The sequence below is a fragment of the Nelumbo lutea genome, chromosome 8, assembly GCF_056320005.1.
Source record: "Nelumbo lutea isolate HS-2025 chromosome 8, American lotus-T2T, whole genome shotgun sequence".
NCBI classification, from domain to species: Eukaryota; Viridiplantae; Streptophyta; class Magnoliopsida; order Proteales; family Nelumbonaceae; genus Nelumbo; species Nelumbo lutea.
Genome location: NC_142691.1, coordinates 5,372,374 through 5,388,017, shown reverse-complemented (window position 1 = coordinate 5,388,017; position 15,644 = coordinate 5,372,374). Strand labels below are relative to the sequence as shown.

Here is a 15,644-nt window from a genome sequence, read left to right as displayed (position 1 = left end):
TTCAAGTGGAAATTAAAATCAATTGGAATGACATTTCATTTCTAAAGAAAATTGAGAGAATGACATTCCACCATAAATGAAAATGGAATTCTGATTCCAGTTCTGCACCCCTATTCCCATCAAACAAACGGGCCTGCTATGAAAGGAAATAACTTCAAAAGGACAGAGAAAAAAAAAGAGACAAAGATCACTACTCATTGACTAATTTAAATCTCTTTCTTAAGATGCTTAAAAATAAAAAAGGAAATCGCTGATATCTGAAATCGTGCTATTAAAAAGAAAAAGTCCAAGCCCAATGTGCGACATACGCTGATTAGGCGAGGAATCGAAAAATGGAAGCGCTAATTTAATGGAATAAATATAATTTGAAAAAATTTTCAAATAACATTTGTCTGGGTGGTGTAGTCGGTAATCACGCTAGTCTCACACACTAGAGGTCCCCGGTTCGAACCCGGGCTCAGACAATTTTTTAATGGTCCTGTCTCAACTCATTATTTTATTTATTTTTATCAGTCCTACAAACAAATGGCTACAAATAAATGGTTATCGACAATTTAAGCAATCTTAAACAAAAAAAAAAAAAAAGAATGAGAAATGTTGGTAAACAACCAGTTGTAATTGTAACATCGCTGGCTAGTTCCTAGTTGGCTTCCATCGGGTTGCTCTAAAACTATCCACTTTTGGCCGGCAAAAACTCCACCGTCGGTTGCCGAAGAAGGTTTGGTACTTGGATGGTCGCGTGATTTCTCCGGTGACTTCTACGCTATTATATTGATCTGCTTTTTCGATAGAAGAATTGAGTGAAGCGCTTAGGAAACAATTTCTTTTCATACATGCCTTAAAATCACAATTTACAGCTTACGTGATGGTTGGTACTGTGGCTGTTTCTACTTGATACAGTGCCACTCGGGTGTTTTGATATTAAACATCAATTTCCTATCTGGCCGAGTTGATCTGTTTCGAGTTAAAACTTAAAACAGTCATAAAATGTTTTTATCAGAAACATTAATCATCGTTTTTTCCCGCTATATTACTAGAATCAGACAGCGTGAAAAGGGGGCTTAAAACTTAAAAAGAGAAAAAATATGCGCAAGGAGGGTTGAACAAGTGGCTTGTGATGGTTTAAACGTGTAAAGCTTTTCGGAATTTGCCGAGAATGAGTGAATGTGCCGGAATCACATGATCAGAGGATTTGCACGATCCGTGCGAAACGAAAAACGAAGCCTGACTCGTTGATTACCCAAAACAGAAACAAAAAGCATCATTCAATCATAAACACAGTTCACACTTCGCAGGGAAGAGTGGGAAGTGTAAAAGAAGCCAAACCAAAAAGAAGACCAGGAGAGAGATGGTCTGGGTGGATCATCATCTTCCCTGTGGGAAAAGAACTCGTCTGTGGGGAGGTGCATTCTTATGTTGGGTCTGTTTGATGTTGGCCATGCCCAAAATCCCTCATTCTCCCACGCAACACGTATTCGCTGATATGCGCAATTTCCTGGGTAACACAATGCGTAATCTCTCAGTTTTTCCTTTTCTTGTTTTCTTGTTTGATATTCTGATCCTCTCCTTCCTTTTTTTTTTTTTTTCTCTGAAAATATATGTTTTGGGTTTTCTTAGGAGTCCCTAATACCTTGAACGTGATCTCCAATTTCCCATTTTTGGTTGTCGGAGTTCTGGGTTTAGTCCTCTGTCTCCAAGGAAGTTTTTCCGCTATAAGGTTTCGTTGTCTTTTACTTTGTAGTTCCATTTTCTTTCTCAAGTTCCATTTCTGGTACTGATTGCTTTTTTCGGATTGTGGAAATGGGTCGGATGTAGTTTGCGAGGGGAGGTTTGGGGTTGGGCTTTCTTCTATGCTGCAATAGCAGGGATGGCTTTTGGCTCTGCTTATTATCATCTGAAGCCTGATGATAATCGGGTTCTATGGGACCGGCTTCCGGTTAGCCCTCGATTTCCTTCTGATTCTGTTTTCTATACTTGTGCATTCCTTAATTGGGTTCCTGAGTCCTGACGATTTGGTTGATTTACTTATTTCAAGTATTCATACTAAGCTTGGAGTGTCGGTTGCAGAAGATGATTGCATTCGCCTCGCTTTTTTCTTGTTGTATAATCGAGAGAGTGGGGGAAACGATTGGAATCATTTGCTTGTCTTTGCTCCTTTTGCTGGCTCTTGCCAGCATCGCTTATGAAAGGTTAAATACTAAATTTGTTTGTTGATCAGTAGTGTAAGTTTGTTATATTATTTTATTCTCTACACAACCCCATCCAAGGATACATGACATAGATCTCTGTTGAATATGCTATGTTAGCTGTTTACAGGATGTTCGATGATCTTCGGCTGTGCATGTTATTCCAATTGATTCCATGCGTAGCAATTCCATCTATGTCGTTTGTCTTTCCTCCCAAATATACTCATTCGAGATATTGGCTTTGGACGACAGGTTTGAAACTTGATATGCATTACCTACGTGCTTCATAGAGTTTCTCTTAACCATTAGTCCATTACGCAGAATCCATCTCTTCTTAACGACATGCATTTGTATTTGAATTTTGATTATAAACTAATTGCAATATTCATTTATCTACTGAGTGTAAACCATATGCTAGGAATCTAGGGGTTTACAATTCCTGCAATTGAATTCTGTAACCAATTCTTTTGAACTAGCAGATCTCGTGTTGGGATAAGGCTTTGCTTAGTTGAGGTTTGAGAATTTATGAATTTGCACTATTATCCATATTAGCATGTAAATTTTGGCCAATGTTGCATGGACTCTCCTAAATGGATGAAGCGTTGGTGTTAGAGACATAATGTACTCCAACAATCCATGGATTCTTGAAGGAAACTCTTATGTGATATTTTTCTTTTTCTACTTGCTTACTCGACATAAATGAACAACTAATATAGACAATTGATGCCAAATTTTCCTTTAAAATGATATTAAGTAACAAAAGTAATCTTATAGACCTTTTTCTCTAGGCTTATAATGTTAAAATTAAACCAAATATGGATTATTTTAATAGTTTATACTTTTCTTTAGATTAGTGTAAGAGAACATACTATGCACGTGTCTAAGATTAAGGGGTAAAAAGAAACAACCTTATATAAATTCCAGTACTTTGATTTAACTTTTTACAGTCTGCATGAAACCAAGTCAAGTATCCGCTTTATATGGTATTGTTGTGTCCATGAGTTTTATTTCTTTCTCTTGCTGATTCGGAATCATGGACATGCATCAGATTCTGGTCTCCAGTGATGATGTCCATGTAACACTGATTTTGGCAAAGAAACACTGTATTAAATCCTTGGAAGGATTGTTTAGCCCTTCAAATTGCAGTTGTACAAATAAAAGAGGCAGGCTTATATGGAGATGTACCAGGGCAGCAGTAGTTTGGACAGTTTGGGAAGAAAGAAATACAAGAATATTTGGGGATAAGGAGAGAAATAAGGAAGCCTTGATTGAGAACATAACCCTAAGGATGGCTCATTGGGTTAAAACATTGGATCTATTTTCAGACTTTCAGGTCAATGATTTCTTCAGATCTTGGGGGGTTATAGCTGCTTCCTCTTCTAGAAGACAGATAGCAATAGTGGACTGGTCACCTCCATCAAGTGGCTGGATAAAGCTGAGTCTCGATGGGGGTTGTGTGGGCAATCCTAGCCCCTCCAGAATTGGAGGTGTAATCAGAGACGAGGAAGGAAATACATGTGCTTTCTTCTCAGGTCCAATTGAGCAAGGTGATGTGGCATCTGCAGAATTCTTTGCTGCTGCTTTTCGAGTTGAGAAAGCCAAAGATTTGGGTATTGAAAGATTAATTATTGACAGCAGCTCCAAAACAGTAGTAGAATAGCTAAAGAAGGGAGAGGGAGTATCTTGGCATCTAAGAAATGTCCTTAGGCGTTTCAAATGGCTCTCTAGGGGTATGTTTATTGAAAGATCTGCCAATAGTCTGGCAGATGGTCTAGCTAAGCATGGGGCTCAGAGACAGTATGTTTTAGGTTCAACTGTAATATGTTTAAGGGGTTTAGACACTTGGTAAGGCTGCAACTTGGGCCAGGTTGGCCCGAACCCAACCCAAAAAAGTCGGGTTGGGTTTTGTCGTGTTGATGCTCGGGTTAGGGTTAGGGTTGACCCCTTGGGCAACCCGACCCAACTCGAACCCGACTCTATAGTACATATCATGTATATGTTATATATATGATATCATACATTGATTTGCTTAGATGCATGATAGTTGTATAGCCCCTACCACATACTATCATTTATTTCTTTTAAGATGATCACTTCACTTAATCCTAATTGGAAATACCAAAACCTTCATAACATTTTTTTATGTTTTTTGAATATTTTATTCTTTATTTCCTCTTTGTTGTTTGCTACCCATAGCTTGCTTCCCATAAAATATCTATTATAAGTTATAATGCATAATAAACTATAACCATTTCAAACACTTTTTTTTCCCTAATTTTGTACTTAAAGAACCAATAAAAACATCAACAAACAAATACTAATAAAACATAGGATTAATATTTGTAGTGAAAGTTGAGTTAAAATTTGAGATTAAGAAGTTTACGAGATTTTAAGGGATAGGAAGAAGGTTGGGTTGGGTTGGGTTAGGGTTGAAGGAATTTAGTTAGGGTTGGCCTCAACCTAGGGGTGCAACATTGGTGGGCCCAGCCCGAGACCAAACTGGCCCAACCCGGAATTTTACACAGGCTGGGCTTGGATTATTGGTCCTCGCCCCCATGGGCTGGGCTCGAGCCCAAGAAGTCGGGCTTTTTTATTTTTCGGGCCGGGCTTGGGCCTAGCTCGAACCCGGCTCAAGCTCATGTGTATATATGTAAATGTTGCATACATATTTACATACATACAAAAATATATGTATATATATATATATGCATAAATACATTTATATATGTATAATTTTAGAGTGAGTTCATACCAACCCGAGCCCAGCCCGGGCCCAACCTGAGTGTATCAAGTTACAGGGCGAGCTGGGCTCGGGTTGGGAAAATCGGGCTTGACCTTGGGCTTGGGCTGGGCTCAGGCCTTAAGCCCAAATTTTAGGGCCGGGCCTGGGTTGACCATAAACCTGGCCCAACCCGCCCAACTTGCACCCCTATCTCAAACCGACCTGACTTGCAGCCCTAACATTTGGTGTCTTCTGTGTTTTCCACAATGTTTTGTTTCTCTGCTCTTTTAAAATTAGTAAAATCGTTTTATGAGTTACTGATAAAAAATGTTATCCTTGAATGATTAAGGTTAATATTAAAAAAATGCTTAAGGTTTCCATAACTCCTGCATATAAATGTGGTTCAGAATTTAAGATGTTTCTTAGGTTCTGGTTTAATTAGCTGTTTTGAGTTTGAACTACTTTAGGGAAAAGAAAAGATGGGGTGATTTGTGTTATTAATTGGTTATTTTTGTTGGAGAATGACCTTAAAGGTAGGATCTTGGCTATGCTGCATTGAAGCTTCAAAATATGTGTCATGCCCATTTTGGACATTTCGACCTTTTACTGTAAATTCACACCTTGCACATCTTGGTGCAGAGTGGGTCTAGGATACCATTTGAAGGATATTGAGAGATTCTTACTGGAGAAATTTGAGAGGATGTTGACTATCTCCTTAAATAGTTGCATTTCAATTGAAAAAGAAAACAATTGCTAGCTTGCTTTCCTAATATACGTCTTTCCTTGCAACTTTAGTGTTGGTGTTGAAACATCATGGGGAATATCAACAGGGAGTTCTCATGAAATGACTTTAAAATAGTCCTTGATAGGAATGAAGCTTAGAAGTCAGAGTATTGGAGATTCAAATGGGAAAAGTAAAGGTTGAAAGATAGAGGAAGAAAGTTCTATTATCTCCTAAGTTTTCACTTAATTGATATTCCACGTGTGCTTCTCTCTCTCACCTTTAGTGCAATATGCATATTTGAATATCCATCAACTGTTAATTGAATTCCTTTTTCTCCCATCTGTAATATGTCAAATCCATTATTGGCACATGCGATTTAGAGTTATCGGTTCCTAACCTTTTCTTATGACTATCTTATTTATAATATTTCACACTGATGTTTTTGTGATACATAAGGAGAATGAAGAAATGAGAGCAATGGGAAAACCTTTTCTTTTTATTATTTGTTAAATTATCAAGATGTTGTTGATAGGCAGAATACAGGAGATGGATGCCACAGAGATTGTCCAAGATGTTTGATCGAAGACCAAAAGAGAAAAATGAACATAGTTGTAAAGTAGACAATCCTTTCCCTATATAACAGACATCCCTATTTTTAACTTAACAATGTCTGCTTCCTTGTTGGCTTACCTTGATACACAACAAAATAATATACACGCATGGGACAATTTTAGAAATCTCATTATAGTTCTTCTTTTACTTAAAAATCATTATGTTACTTTTCATAGAAATATGGGGGGCATGAGAATGTACGTTCCTATATTTTCTTTCATGGATTATTTTTTACCAAGATGATGATTGTTCTTATTGAGGATGGTTGGCTAATGCTTCCTGGTGTAAGTTAATGTTCTATGTAAGTCCTCAGATTTGTTTTTTTTTAAGGTTATGATATCCAATCCTATCACATGGGCTTCCATCATAAGGGCACTCAAGTAATAATGATGTATTCTTTAGAGGTTAGCATGCCATCTTAGGTGGAACAAAACAGATCAACACCTTTGAGGAAAGTGAGTTGTAGGAACTTCAAACCTAACTCTGATTAGGACTAGGGTTGGTGGGGGTAGGACAAGAAAATGGCTTGCTTTTGAAGGCAGTCATCGCTATCATATTTTCGGATTTCTTAAAGAAAATTTTAACAAGCATGTGAGAGAAGATCATTTGGGAGATTGTGATCGATTGGGAGATGTGTCCTGGGAAGCAGGTGTTCCGTCAATTTGATCTTGTTGCGTTATTAAACAAAAATAATTAACTGTTACTTCAGTGGTTCCTAATACTTTGGATATTCTAGGTTCCACATTCTCTTTTCCCACAAATCACTTGATGGTGCCAAAGATCTTGCTAATCCATTGTCCATGGAGGAATGCTCATAGGGATATACTATACACGGGGAACTATTTTTTTCCAATGTATTGTTTCTAATATCAGTTGCGTACCTAAATTGTCTCCCTTACAATTAATATGCCCAAGTACTTAACTCCTATTATTCTTAATATATTTTTGAAGAACCAACTTTTTTTCCAATGATTATAAATGATACTCTGTAATATATTTACTAACAACATCTCAAGACATTTTCTATATCTTATTAGATATTTAAATATTAGCTCTTCCTTGATGACCCCATCAATTTCTGTCATGTGGAGGAATCCTGTGGCTGATTTGAGACTGTACATGGCATAAGGGACTGTCTGGTTTTTGTCACATTTTCATTTCAAAGTCCATATCAGCCCCGTAGCCAATTTTTATTCAAGTTCCTGAATCCTGCTTAGAAAGATGGGGTCTGATTATGATACCGGAAAGGCATGATACATAAAAAACTTATAACCAATCAATTGGTATCATAAAAGTGGTAACCAATCAGGTGGTATTCATCAAAATTCACCGGTGTCATACCTTTCCAGCATCATAGATTTACCCTATTATATAATATGAATCACCCAAGATATTTGATATTTTTTAATTAAAAACAAAGCTCTTCTTTTGTCTGCAAGCTGCAAATTACCCGTAAGTAGTGGGCTGTGGGATAAATATGTGTGGCCCCTTTAGAGCCAAAACTATATTGCTAGGTGGAAGATTCCTGGTTGTTTAAAGACATGATATTCCGAAAATATAGTGAGCCAACTGGCAGATTGATTCCCATATTATATAAGCTGTATATAAATACCATATCTATGATTTGTTATATGACATGACTATCTTATTATAGAGTGCTTAAATAATTAAATTATGAGTGTTTATATAACATTCACAATATTATATATATATATATATATACATGTAATATTTGTAGCCTATTTTTATTATGTAGTGCTTAATTAATTTAAATTTAAAGGAATTCCATGAAAAAGACCAACTTTGGTGATTCTTTATTATAAAAGAAGAAAAAGAAGTTGGGGAGACATCACCATCTCTTCTATACACCTTGTCTTTCCTGTTCAAGAAAGGAAAGGAGGTTGTCCTATGAATTTCCTTCACTTTTCTTCAGGTGAAACTGCTACAGTTACAAGATGTATTTATTATCAGCCGAGTTTTACAGTAAAATGAACAAGTTTCTAACTTGGTGCAAATTTTACCATTTACAACATATGGATGGTACCTTTAACATCAATAGGGGTTGGAAGTATTTGCATGCCCCTGATTTTGTTACCTCACAAGTTGTTCTTGGAATTGTACAATGTGTAGTGTCCTGTATCTCTATATTTATATATGCATAATGAGCATGTTATGAACCTCTCCCTTGGCAAATTATTTATGCACAGCTGGATACTAATATGGTTCAGGAAATTTTGAGGTTTACTATGTTGCAACTTGCAACTACATTGCACATAACCTACCAGTGAAATTGTTTTTTCCCTTTAACATCTGCAAACCATGTGGTACAGGGGTTTACCTTCTGGCAGAATTTGAAGCCCTTGCTGACAGAAAGATTTACAGAACAAACCATTACATCATCAGTGGGCACTCCTTGGAGCATTTATGTTTAGTTATGGTTCCTGTTTTGCTCTCTGTGATGCTTATGCACAGAAACATCAAAATTACAAGGTATTGGAGTTGTAAACAGGCTATACTGTATCTTGTTGTGCATATCTACAACCTTAAAACTATATATGGATATTTCCTGCTTCTTACATGTGCAATTGCTTTGCTGGATTTATTCTGTTCTGGTTGGTCATATCAATTAATGTAGAACAAAGCCTTTATACTAGGTAGAGCAACTGAGGCTAAATCTCTATGATGCTATCAGATGGAGACTTAACAAGTAAAGATGCTATCAAGATTCACCATGATGTTTGACAAGATGGTGCCTCATGTACATTCTTTATTATCAGATGGCAGTGTGAGTAATACAGTCGTAAGTGCAATTGTGCAAATCTCCTTCCTAGTTGAAGGAGTCGTTGACTATTTCAATCATCTTAGATTACAATCTGCAACTTCTGCAAGTGATTGATGTCTATCCAAAAGGAAAGGGTTCCTTTGGAGAAGTCAAGTCTTTATTTCATTTTTGTGCGTGTAAAAGTGATATACTTATGTTATGGTGATTTTGCCTGTTTAAGTTCTGTGTCTAGCTTATCCGCATTGCTACCTTCAGGAAAGCTTTTGCCTTTACCAGTTGGACATTACTGATTTGAAGGTTAATACAGAAGGTGTTAAAATAATTTGGGGGTCAGAGGCATGGATAACAACTGTTCATTCATGAGTTGAAGATTTTTATCTCTATCAAATATTATTCTGACCAATGAAATATCAGTTTTTTGTTCCATTCTGGTGAGGTTTCTCCATTAGAGACTTGGCAGGGTGCCTCTTCAGTTGCATTGATCTTAGAATTGAAGGGTATCTCCTCTTTCTGACATGGTGTAATGGAATGCATGACAGGTTGGGTGGACTTAAAGAACGCCCATGAAGACCAGTGAGAGGAGACTGAGGGCATACCCATGGATAGCCAAAAGAGAAGTGAAACACATGCTAGGCCAATGCTGGAGGTAAAACAGGAACGGATATTTCTATCCAACTTTGACAAGATATATGGACTGCTTGGTGCTTGCTGCCTTCAGAATACCGCTATCTGCGTCATTGTGACATATATCTGCTCTGCTTGTTTATATATATTTTCCCTTTTCATTCCATACTAATGGAGCACTTTTGTCAAACCAATCAATACATGAAAAAGATAGATGTTTTGATTCCTGGGGGGATGTATGATTTAGCTGTGGCTAAAGAGAAAGAAAAAGTTAATACCAGTAGGACAAAGTCACTGATTCAAGAGGCCCAGGGATGCGAGACCATATGATAATATGAGCTCCAGCTGACAAATTGACAATGGCATATTTAGTATTTTAAAGCACTCTCAGGTTATGGCGTCACTGCTGCATTAAATAATACTTGATTGATTATTAATTAATAATGGTTTTATCGTATATTAGTCAACTGAGTCATTGTTTTTTTTTATTATATATATATATATATATATATATTTAAAGGAAGGTTTTCTAGGGGTGAAGTGTCTGTATCATTGGGTTGTTGAGTTCAATTATGATGATGATGTAAGATGTTGTTGGCCCATTCTCATGCCCTCGTTGAATGCAACCTCAACCTGTTAACATTCAACTGCAACTAGCTTTGATGTTTGAACTTCATATGCATTCCCAGCGTCTTAAAAATGGATTCTTGTCGGAAGACTAATCGTAAATGACAAAACAAGTTGTTGTGGAACGAGACAACATATGTTATGTATGGAAGAAATGGAGATGAATCCACATCATCACATGCCCCCACATTTGTGGTAGTATGTCATTATGCAGTCATGCATAATTGCATTATGCCATGCTCTCTTTTTCTGATAACCCAGAAATGTGCATGTGAAGAGAAGAGCAGAAGAGAAGATGCGTTGTAATTGAGGATGCAAATAGCATACATAACATTCTTGGTTTTTGTATTGAGGCTTGAGAGATAAGGAAGTAGACAAATTTTATAAAATATTAGTAAATTTGTACTGCTTTGCACGTAGAAATTTCAAATGATAATAACAATAATTGTATATATATTGGTGATTTATTGACCTTCAACCTAAAAATTTATATCAAATCTTCTTACTCTATAGCTTATATTAATATTTTCAATTTATTGTGCTAATTGAACCATTGTTTGCCTAGAGACCGACTAAACTAATTGAATTGTTACTTGATTTTTTATGTTCATTTTCCACCAAATTGTTTGTTTGTAAAAAACCATTGATTTGTCCACAATACAGTGACCTAGTTAATTAAATCATTGAATCATTTGATTTGTTTAGTAGGGTGATGGAATAGACATTAATTTTCTCTTTTCATAATTTTTGTATTCCGTTTCCATCATTTAACAGACATGAAAATGATTTTTCTTATTTGTCATACTTAAAAACCAGTTTTGTTTTCAAGTTGATTTTCAATGTCCAAGTTTTTAAATTCTCAAAATTGTTATTCATGAATTTAATTAGTAACATTTAATGTTGAGAAACAAAAATACATTAAACATATGATTTGATGGGATAGAATGGAAGTTAACCTTAAATATGAGACTTAATGAGAGAGAATGGAATGAAATAAAAAATAGTATTCAATTTACAATTTATATCTTCATAGTAGAGAAAAAGAGAGAGAGAGAGAGAGAGAGAGAGAGTTGTTTTAAGTCGAGAAAAATTCTAAAACCTTAGAAATCTATTGCCACTACTTATAGATTCCAAGTAAATTGTAATTCATCAACAAATCAACATGCAATTTTAATTATAATTCATTAAGTTCTATGATTTATGGATGTCTATTTAGACACATTGTGAGTTATCAAAAAAAAAAAAAACATGTGTAGTTATTTAAGATGCATAAAAGAATTCCATTTATATCCACCTATACAATTCAGCAAGAAGTTAACAATGGAAGGCTTAATTTGTCCTATTTTGATTTCATTTTGAACAATCAACAAAATACTTGATTTTTCTTCAAATTCAAATACGAAAGCATCAACACAAAGCGGAAAAATACTTCTTATAGATTTTTTAGAAACTTAGGGGTTTCTTAATGATTTTCCCAAAAATAAAAGTCAATAATTTGTAAAGCCTTTTCTAACTTGTCCTATAATTGCTCTCTTACCTTCTCTTGGGCCTCAAAAGAATTGACTTTGAATTTTGTCAATCTTTTTGAGGGTATGTTCATTTTAACAGCATTTGAAATGGAGGAGTTACACTTTCTTTTTTCTTTTTTATTTATTTTTGGCTCCATGGGGCTACACAACAAAGGTGGCCATCCCCTAAACCCATAACCCTCCAACTCAAGGGTAGGTGGGATTTGATTCCAAGTCCCTTATCTACAACCACCAAGAAACCTTGCCAACTAGCCAATTGGTTTCATATAAATAGAAGAACCACTTTCAAAAACTATTTGATAAAGATAACTCTTTCATATTTAAAAAGAGTTTTCAATCTCCAACCCTAACTTTTCTTATTAACTTTAGTTGTGATGTTATTCAGAGCCTTCTTATCAATTACACCTTGAATAATTAGAGCACCCAAATATGGGATGCTCATAATCTTTGAAATGGATATTTCGGATGAGACCCTATCAAACATTTTGAGATTGGGCAAAAACTACTTATAAACCAATGGAAAAGATAAACCTAAAAACCATTGTTTTAATAACTAGGCCGGATTGGACGATCTGATCATTCGACCTAGGAACCAGTCATAGTTCTAGGTCCAATTTTGGGTTGGACCATTTTTTATGAAAAAATTGTTGGCTTTGTCAAAAAACTGCTGACTTGAACAGTCAAACCAGGTAGTGGTTTGTGCATTTTTGGTCAATTAACGTCTCTCTCCCTCTCTCTATTCTATTGTGCTATTTTGACACACTTTCTCTTTATCACCTCTCACATCAGACCTTTTATTAACATAGGCTTTTAAGTTTTAAACGTTGATTTTAATGGAATGATAGGAACGAAAATTATAAATTAGAACATGAATCTTTACAGGGTTTGTTTCTCAAAACTGTAATGTTGCGGGTCAAACCATTCGACCCAAATGGATGAACCACTAACCTATAAACCAATAGTCAAAGTGGTTCTGTTTCAGGGTCAATTTTTAAAACCTTGTCAAAAGCCATAATCAAAATTGTGGAGCCACATTCAAAATTCACATTTTAAAATCATTAAATAGTGACAATTGGACATACTTTTAAAGATAATCAAAATAACAAATATTTTGTTCAATATTAATTAAAGGGTAATTGTTAAACTCACCACAACTTTTCAAAATGTCTGAAACTCACCATGTCAATAAGTTTTTATTTTCCAAGACTCACCTTCCGTTAGTGCACCATTAATGCTTCTTAACAGAGGTGTCCATGTCAGCATAAATAATAATTTTCATGACCAAATTACCCTTAAATGGTGAGTTTTCCTGTACTTTTGTTATTTATTTACAATTTCTGTGTTTTCTATAACTTTTATTTTTTTTTTATTTTCTGATTTTGTTTTTCAATTTCTATAGTTTCTATAATTTGAAAATATTTTTTTTTATTTTGTTTGCAATTTCTATATTTTTTTATATATTTTTTTTGTAATTTCTATGCTTTTATGTATTTTATATTTGCAAATATTTTTTCGAACATTTCCTTTTTTCATGTCTAAATATTAAAATGGTAATATATTAACAGCCATTAATTTATTTTGTATATATTTTATATTTTTCTATGAAGGTTAAAATGGTAATATATTAATATTCGCTAGTGTATTTCATGGTGAGTTTTAGACGATTTCCCTTAATTAAAAGAGAGAATTACATCTAGCTAAAACTCCATTAAATTTCAGTTGCAATTCATTATTAACTAAAAGATAGATAAATATATCCAACTAATCACTCCATGAAATGTCAGTTACAATTCATTTAAAACAATAGACAAAATATCAAATTTGTCCTCAAATTCATATCTGAAAACATTAAGATAAAGGAGCAAAATTTGTGCAACTAAAATTCCAGAAATTTTTAAAAGCTATTGGTACTTTTTATAGTAGTAAGTATAGTATAGATATCTGTTATAGATTTTATTTTATTTTATTTTTTTTTTTGGGGGGGGGGGATCTTATTGATAGCTGGCCCTTGAATCTTAAATGTCAAGTGAAGAAGAAACGACAATATAAAAGACCTCTCATTGGTAGTTGCAGTATTAGAGGTGGAGGTGGACAACTGGCAATGGGTTGCTCCTCTTTCAATAATCAGGAGAGAGAGAGAGAGTCCACTAAACAATTTCGGTTTCAGACTTGCAGTTAATTAATCCAAAAATCCTAAGGTTTTAAAAGTTGGCCTGAAACCAGAACCGCTTTGGCCACTGGTTTCTGGGTCAGTGGTTTGATCATCAGATTCAAACGGATGGTTTGTTCCAACTTAAAAAATAAAAAAGTTAAAAAAGAATGTCTGGGTCGGATGGGTCAATAATTTGACTTCCAGACCAGTGGATTGCTGTGTTGATCAAGTCAGTCAAAGATTGGACTAGAGATGAAATGGAACTGATTGCCTAAATGGTTTTTAGATCAAATGATCTAACCCATTGGCTTAATTGTTAATTGAGCTGAGGTCAAATGGTACAAAGATTTTTAATCAAAATTTTTAATCCCAAACTTGACTCTATGTGGAAAGGCAGTTGCCTAAAAATTTTACTTGATGAGCCTAACTACTAAACTTATTAATAATGTTTTTGTGTTTTATAATGTATAAGAAAGAAATAAATTTTAGTGCATTCAAATGAAATATGGTTAAAATTGTATAGTGTTGTACTATTTGGATGAGGTCGTATCTACATGTGTTTGTTTCCCTGGAATTCATTGCCCGCTAAAATTGTAGTTTTCGAACAAGAGCAAGCAGATGCAGCGGACCCCACAAATGGAATGAAAACTTTGTAAAAGTGTGTTATGATGATGACTTGAATGAATCAGCGTCCTGGTTATGCTTCTCCACCCCCGACGAGGGACGTGGCTAGTGGCTACTGGCTAACTGGCTATACCTATAAATCTATAATGATGCGGGTCCTTCTTTACAAAGGTCTGCCGTGCCGGGTGTATTTGTTGTAAAGCTGCCACATGTCGGCCGGTGTACACAAACTGCTTGCTTCACATTTGATTTCACCACTTCACTTTGCTTGTGCCAAAAGTCAGCCATCTACATTGTTGCAAATTTGTAGTTTGAAGGAATTCAATTTTGACGCCTTGTATTGTTGTTGATGTAACTAGTTTTTACTTACTATAGAAATATATCCATCATCTGTGTGTTCCGAGTTTGATTCTACGAGAGATCTGTCCACCTTAATCGCAGTTATACATAAAGAATATCTTATGGTTTGGCAGGGGGAGATGTTCTCATTCATTGAGGGATAATGTATTGTGAGTAGGCGTGAAGAGAGTTGTCGTGATGGGCAGAAAATCCAGAGTCCTTTGGAGTCTGAGTTTGGACGACACAAAATCAATTGCGGGCCCATCGTGGCACCCCGAGAAAGCGCACTTCTACCAATAGACATTGGGTTTGGGTTTGACGATAGTAATTCATCAATTGGGATCGCTGAACTCAAAAATTCGAGTCATGTTCCAGTTACAAATAACTGGGAACATCTCCCGTATACCATACACCAGACACCATGGAATGTGAGTGAAGCGATGTGAGAAATAGATCCCAATTCCAAGAACTCAACAGTACGTTGGAGTGCGGCAGAAGCACTGAATAATCATGGAACTGGAAGAGTTACCACGTCACCATCCAAACCAAACCACCATTTCTCAAAAGTTAACTGGTTGGGCCGGTTGGTCTGCTCCTGCATCCTGCTTAATGTTCATGTACCAATAAAGCATCGTAGAAACTAAAAATTGGCATGGCTAATGGCTTGGCTCCCTTCCCTCGTACATGCGTTGTTAGTTAGCTACTTCTTACTTTCTTAATGCT

The 15,644-nt window shown here is 35.5% G+C and overlaps 1 protein-coding gene and 1 non-coding gene across 13 annotated transcripts; both read left to right on the top strand.

The window, feature by feature from the left end:
* The first annotated feature begins 390 nt into the window (after positions 1-390).
* On the top strand, positions 391-464 carry TRNAV-CAC (transfer RNA valine (anticodon CAC)). The gene has a single exon. It is a non-coding gene; the product is annotated as a tRNA-Val (tRNA).
* Positions 465-566: 102 nt separating this feature from the next.
* On the top strand, positions 567-10,107 carry LOC148842337 (uncharacterized). Of its 12 annotated transcripts, XR_016103390.1 has the most exons (9): positions 617-1,499; positions 1,618-1,717; positions 1,816-1,936; positions 2,068-2,189; positions 2,317-2,438; positions 8,575-8,734; positions 8,937-9,029; positions 9,282-9,457; positions 9,566-10,107. XR_016103390.1 is itself a non-coding variant. In XM_088958517.1 (7 exons), exons 1-7 carry the CDS (start codon positions 1,349-1,351, stop codon positions 8,953-8,955), a joined length of 795 nt encoding a protein of 264 aa, XP_088814643.1. In that variant the 5' UTR covers positions 567-1,348; the 3' UTR covers positions 8,956-10,107. The 12 variants fall into 12 exon arrangements, 4 of the variants coding, with proteins under 4 accessions (XP_088814643.1, XP_088814640.1, XP_088814642.1 ...); XR_016103386.1 differs by lacking the exon at positions 9,282-9,457 and having other exon boundaries at positions 621-1,499; XR_016103385.1 differs by having other exon boundaries at positions 621-1,499; positions 9,282-10,107.
* Positions 10,108-15,644: the final 5,537 nt, after the last annotated feature.

Bases quoted from the DNA above. Each gene is read 5' to 3' on its own strand.
- LOC148842337 (XM_088958514.1), top strand. From the start codon at position 1,349: ATGGTCTGGGTGGATCATCATCTTCCCTGTGGGAAAAGAACTCGTCTG. The intron at 1,937-2,067 runs GTTAGCCCTCGA...TGTCGGTTGCAG, and splicing joins TTCTATGGGACCGGCTTCCG to AAGATGATTGCATTCGCCTC. The intron at 8,735-9,565 runs GTATTGGAGTTG...AATGCATGACAG, and splicing joins AGAAACATCAAAATTACAAG to GTTGGGTGGACTTAAAGAAC.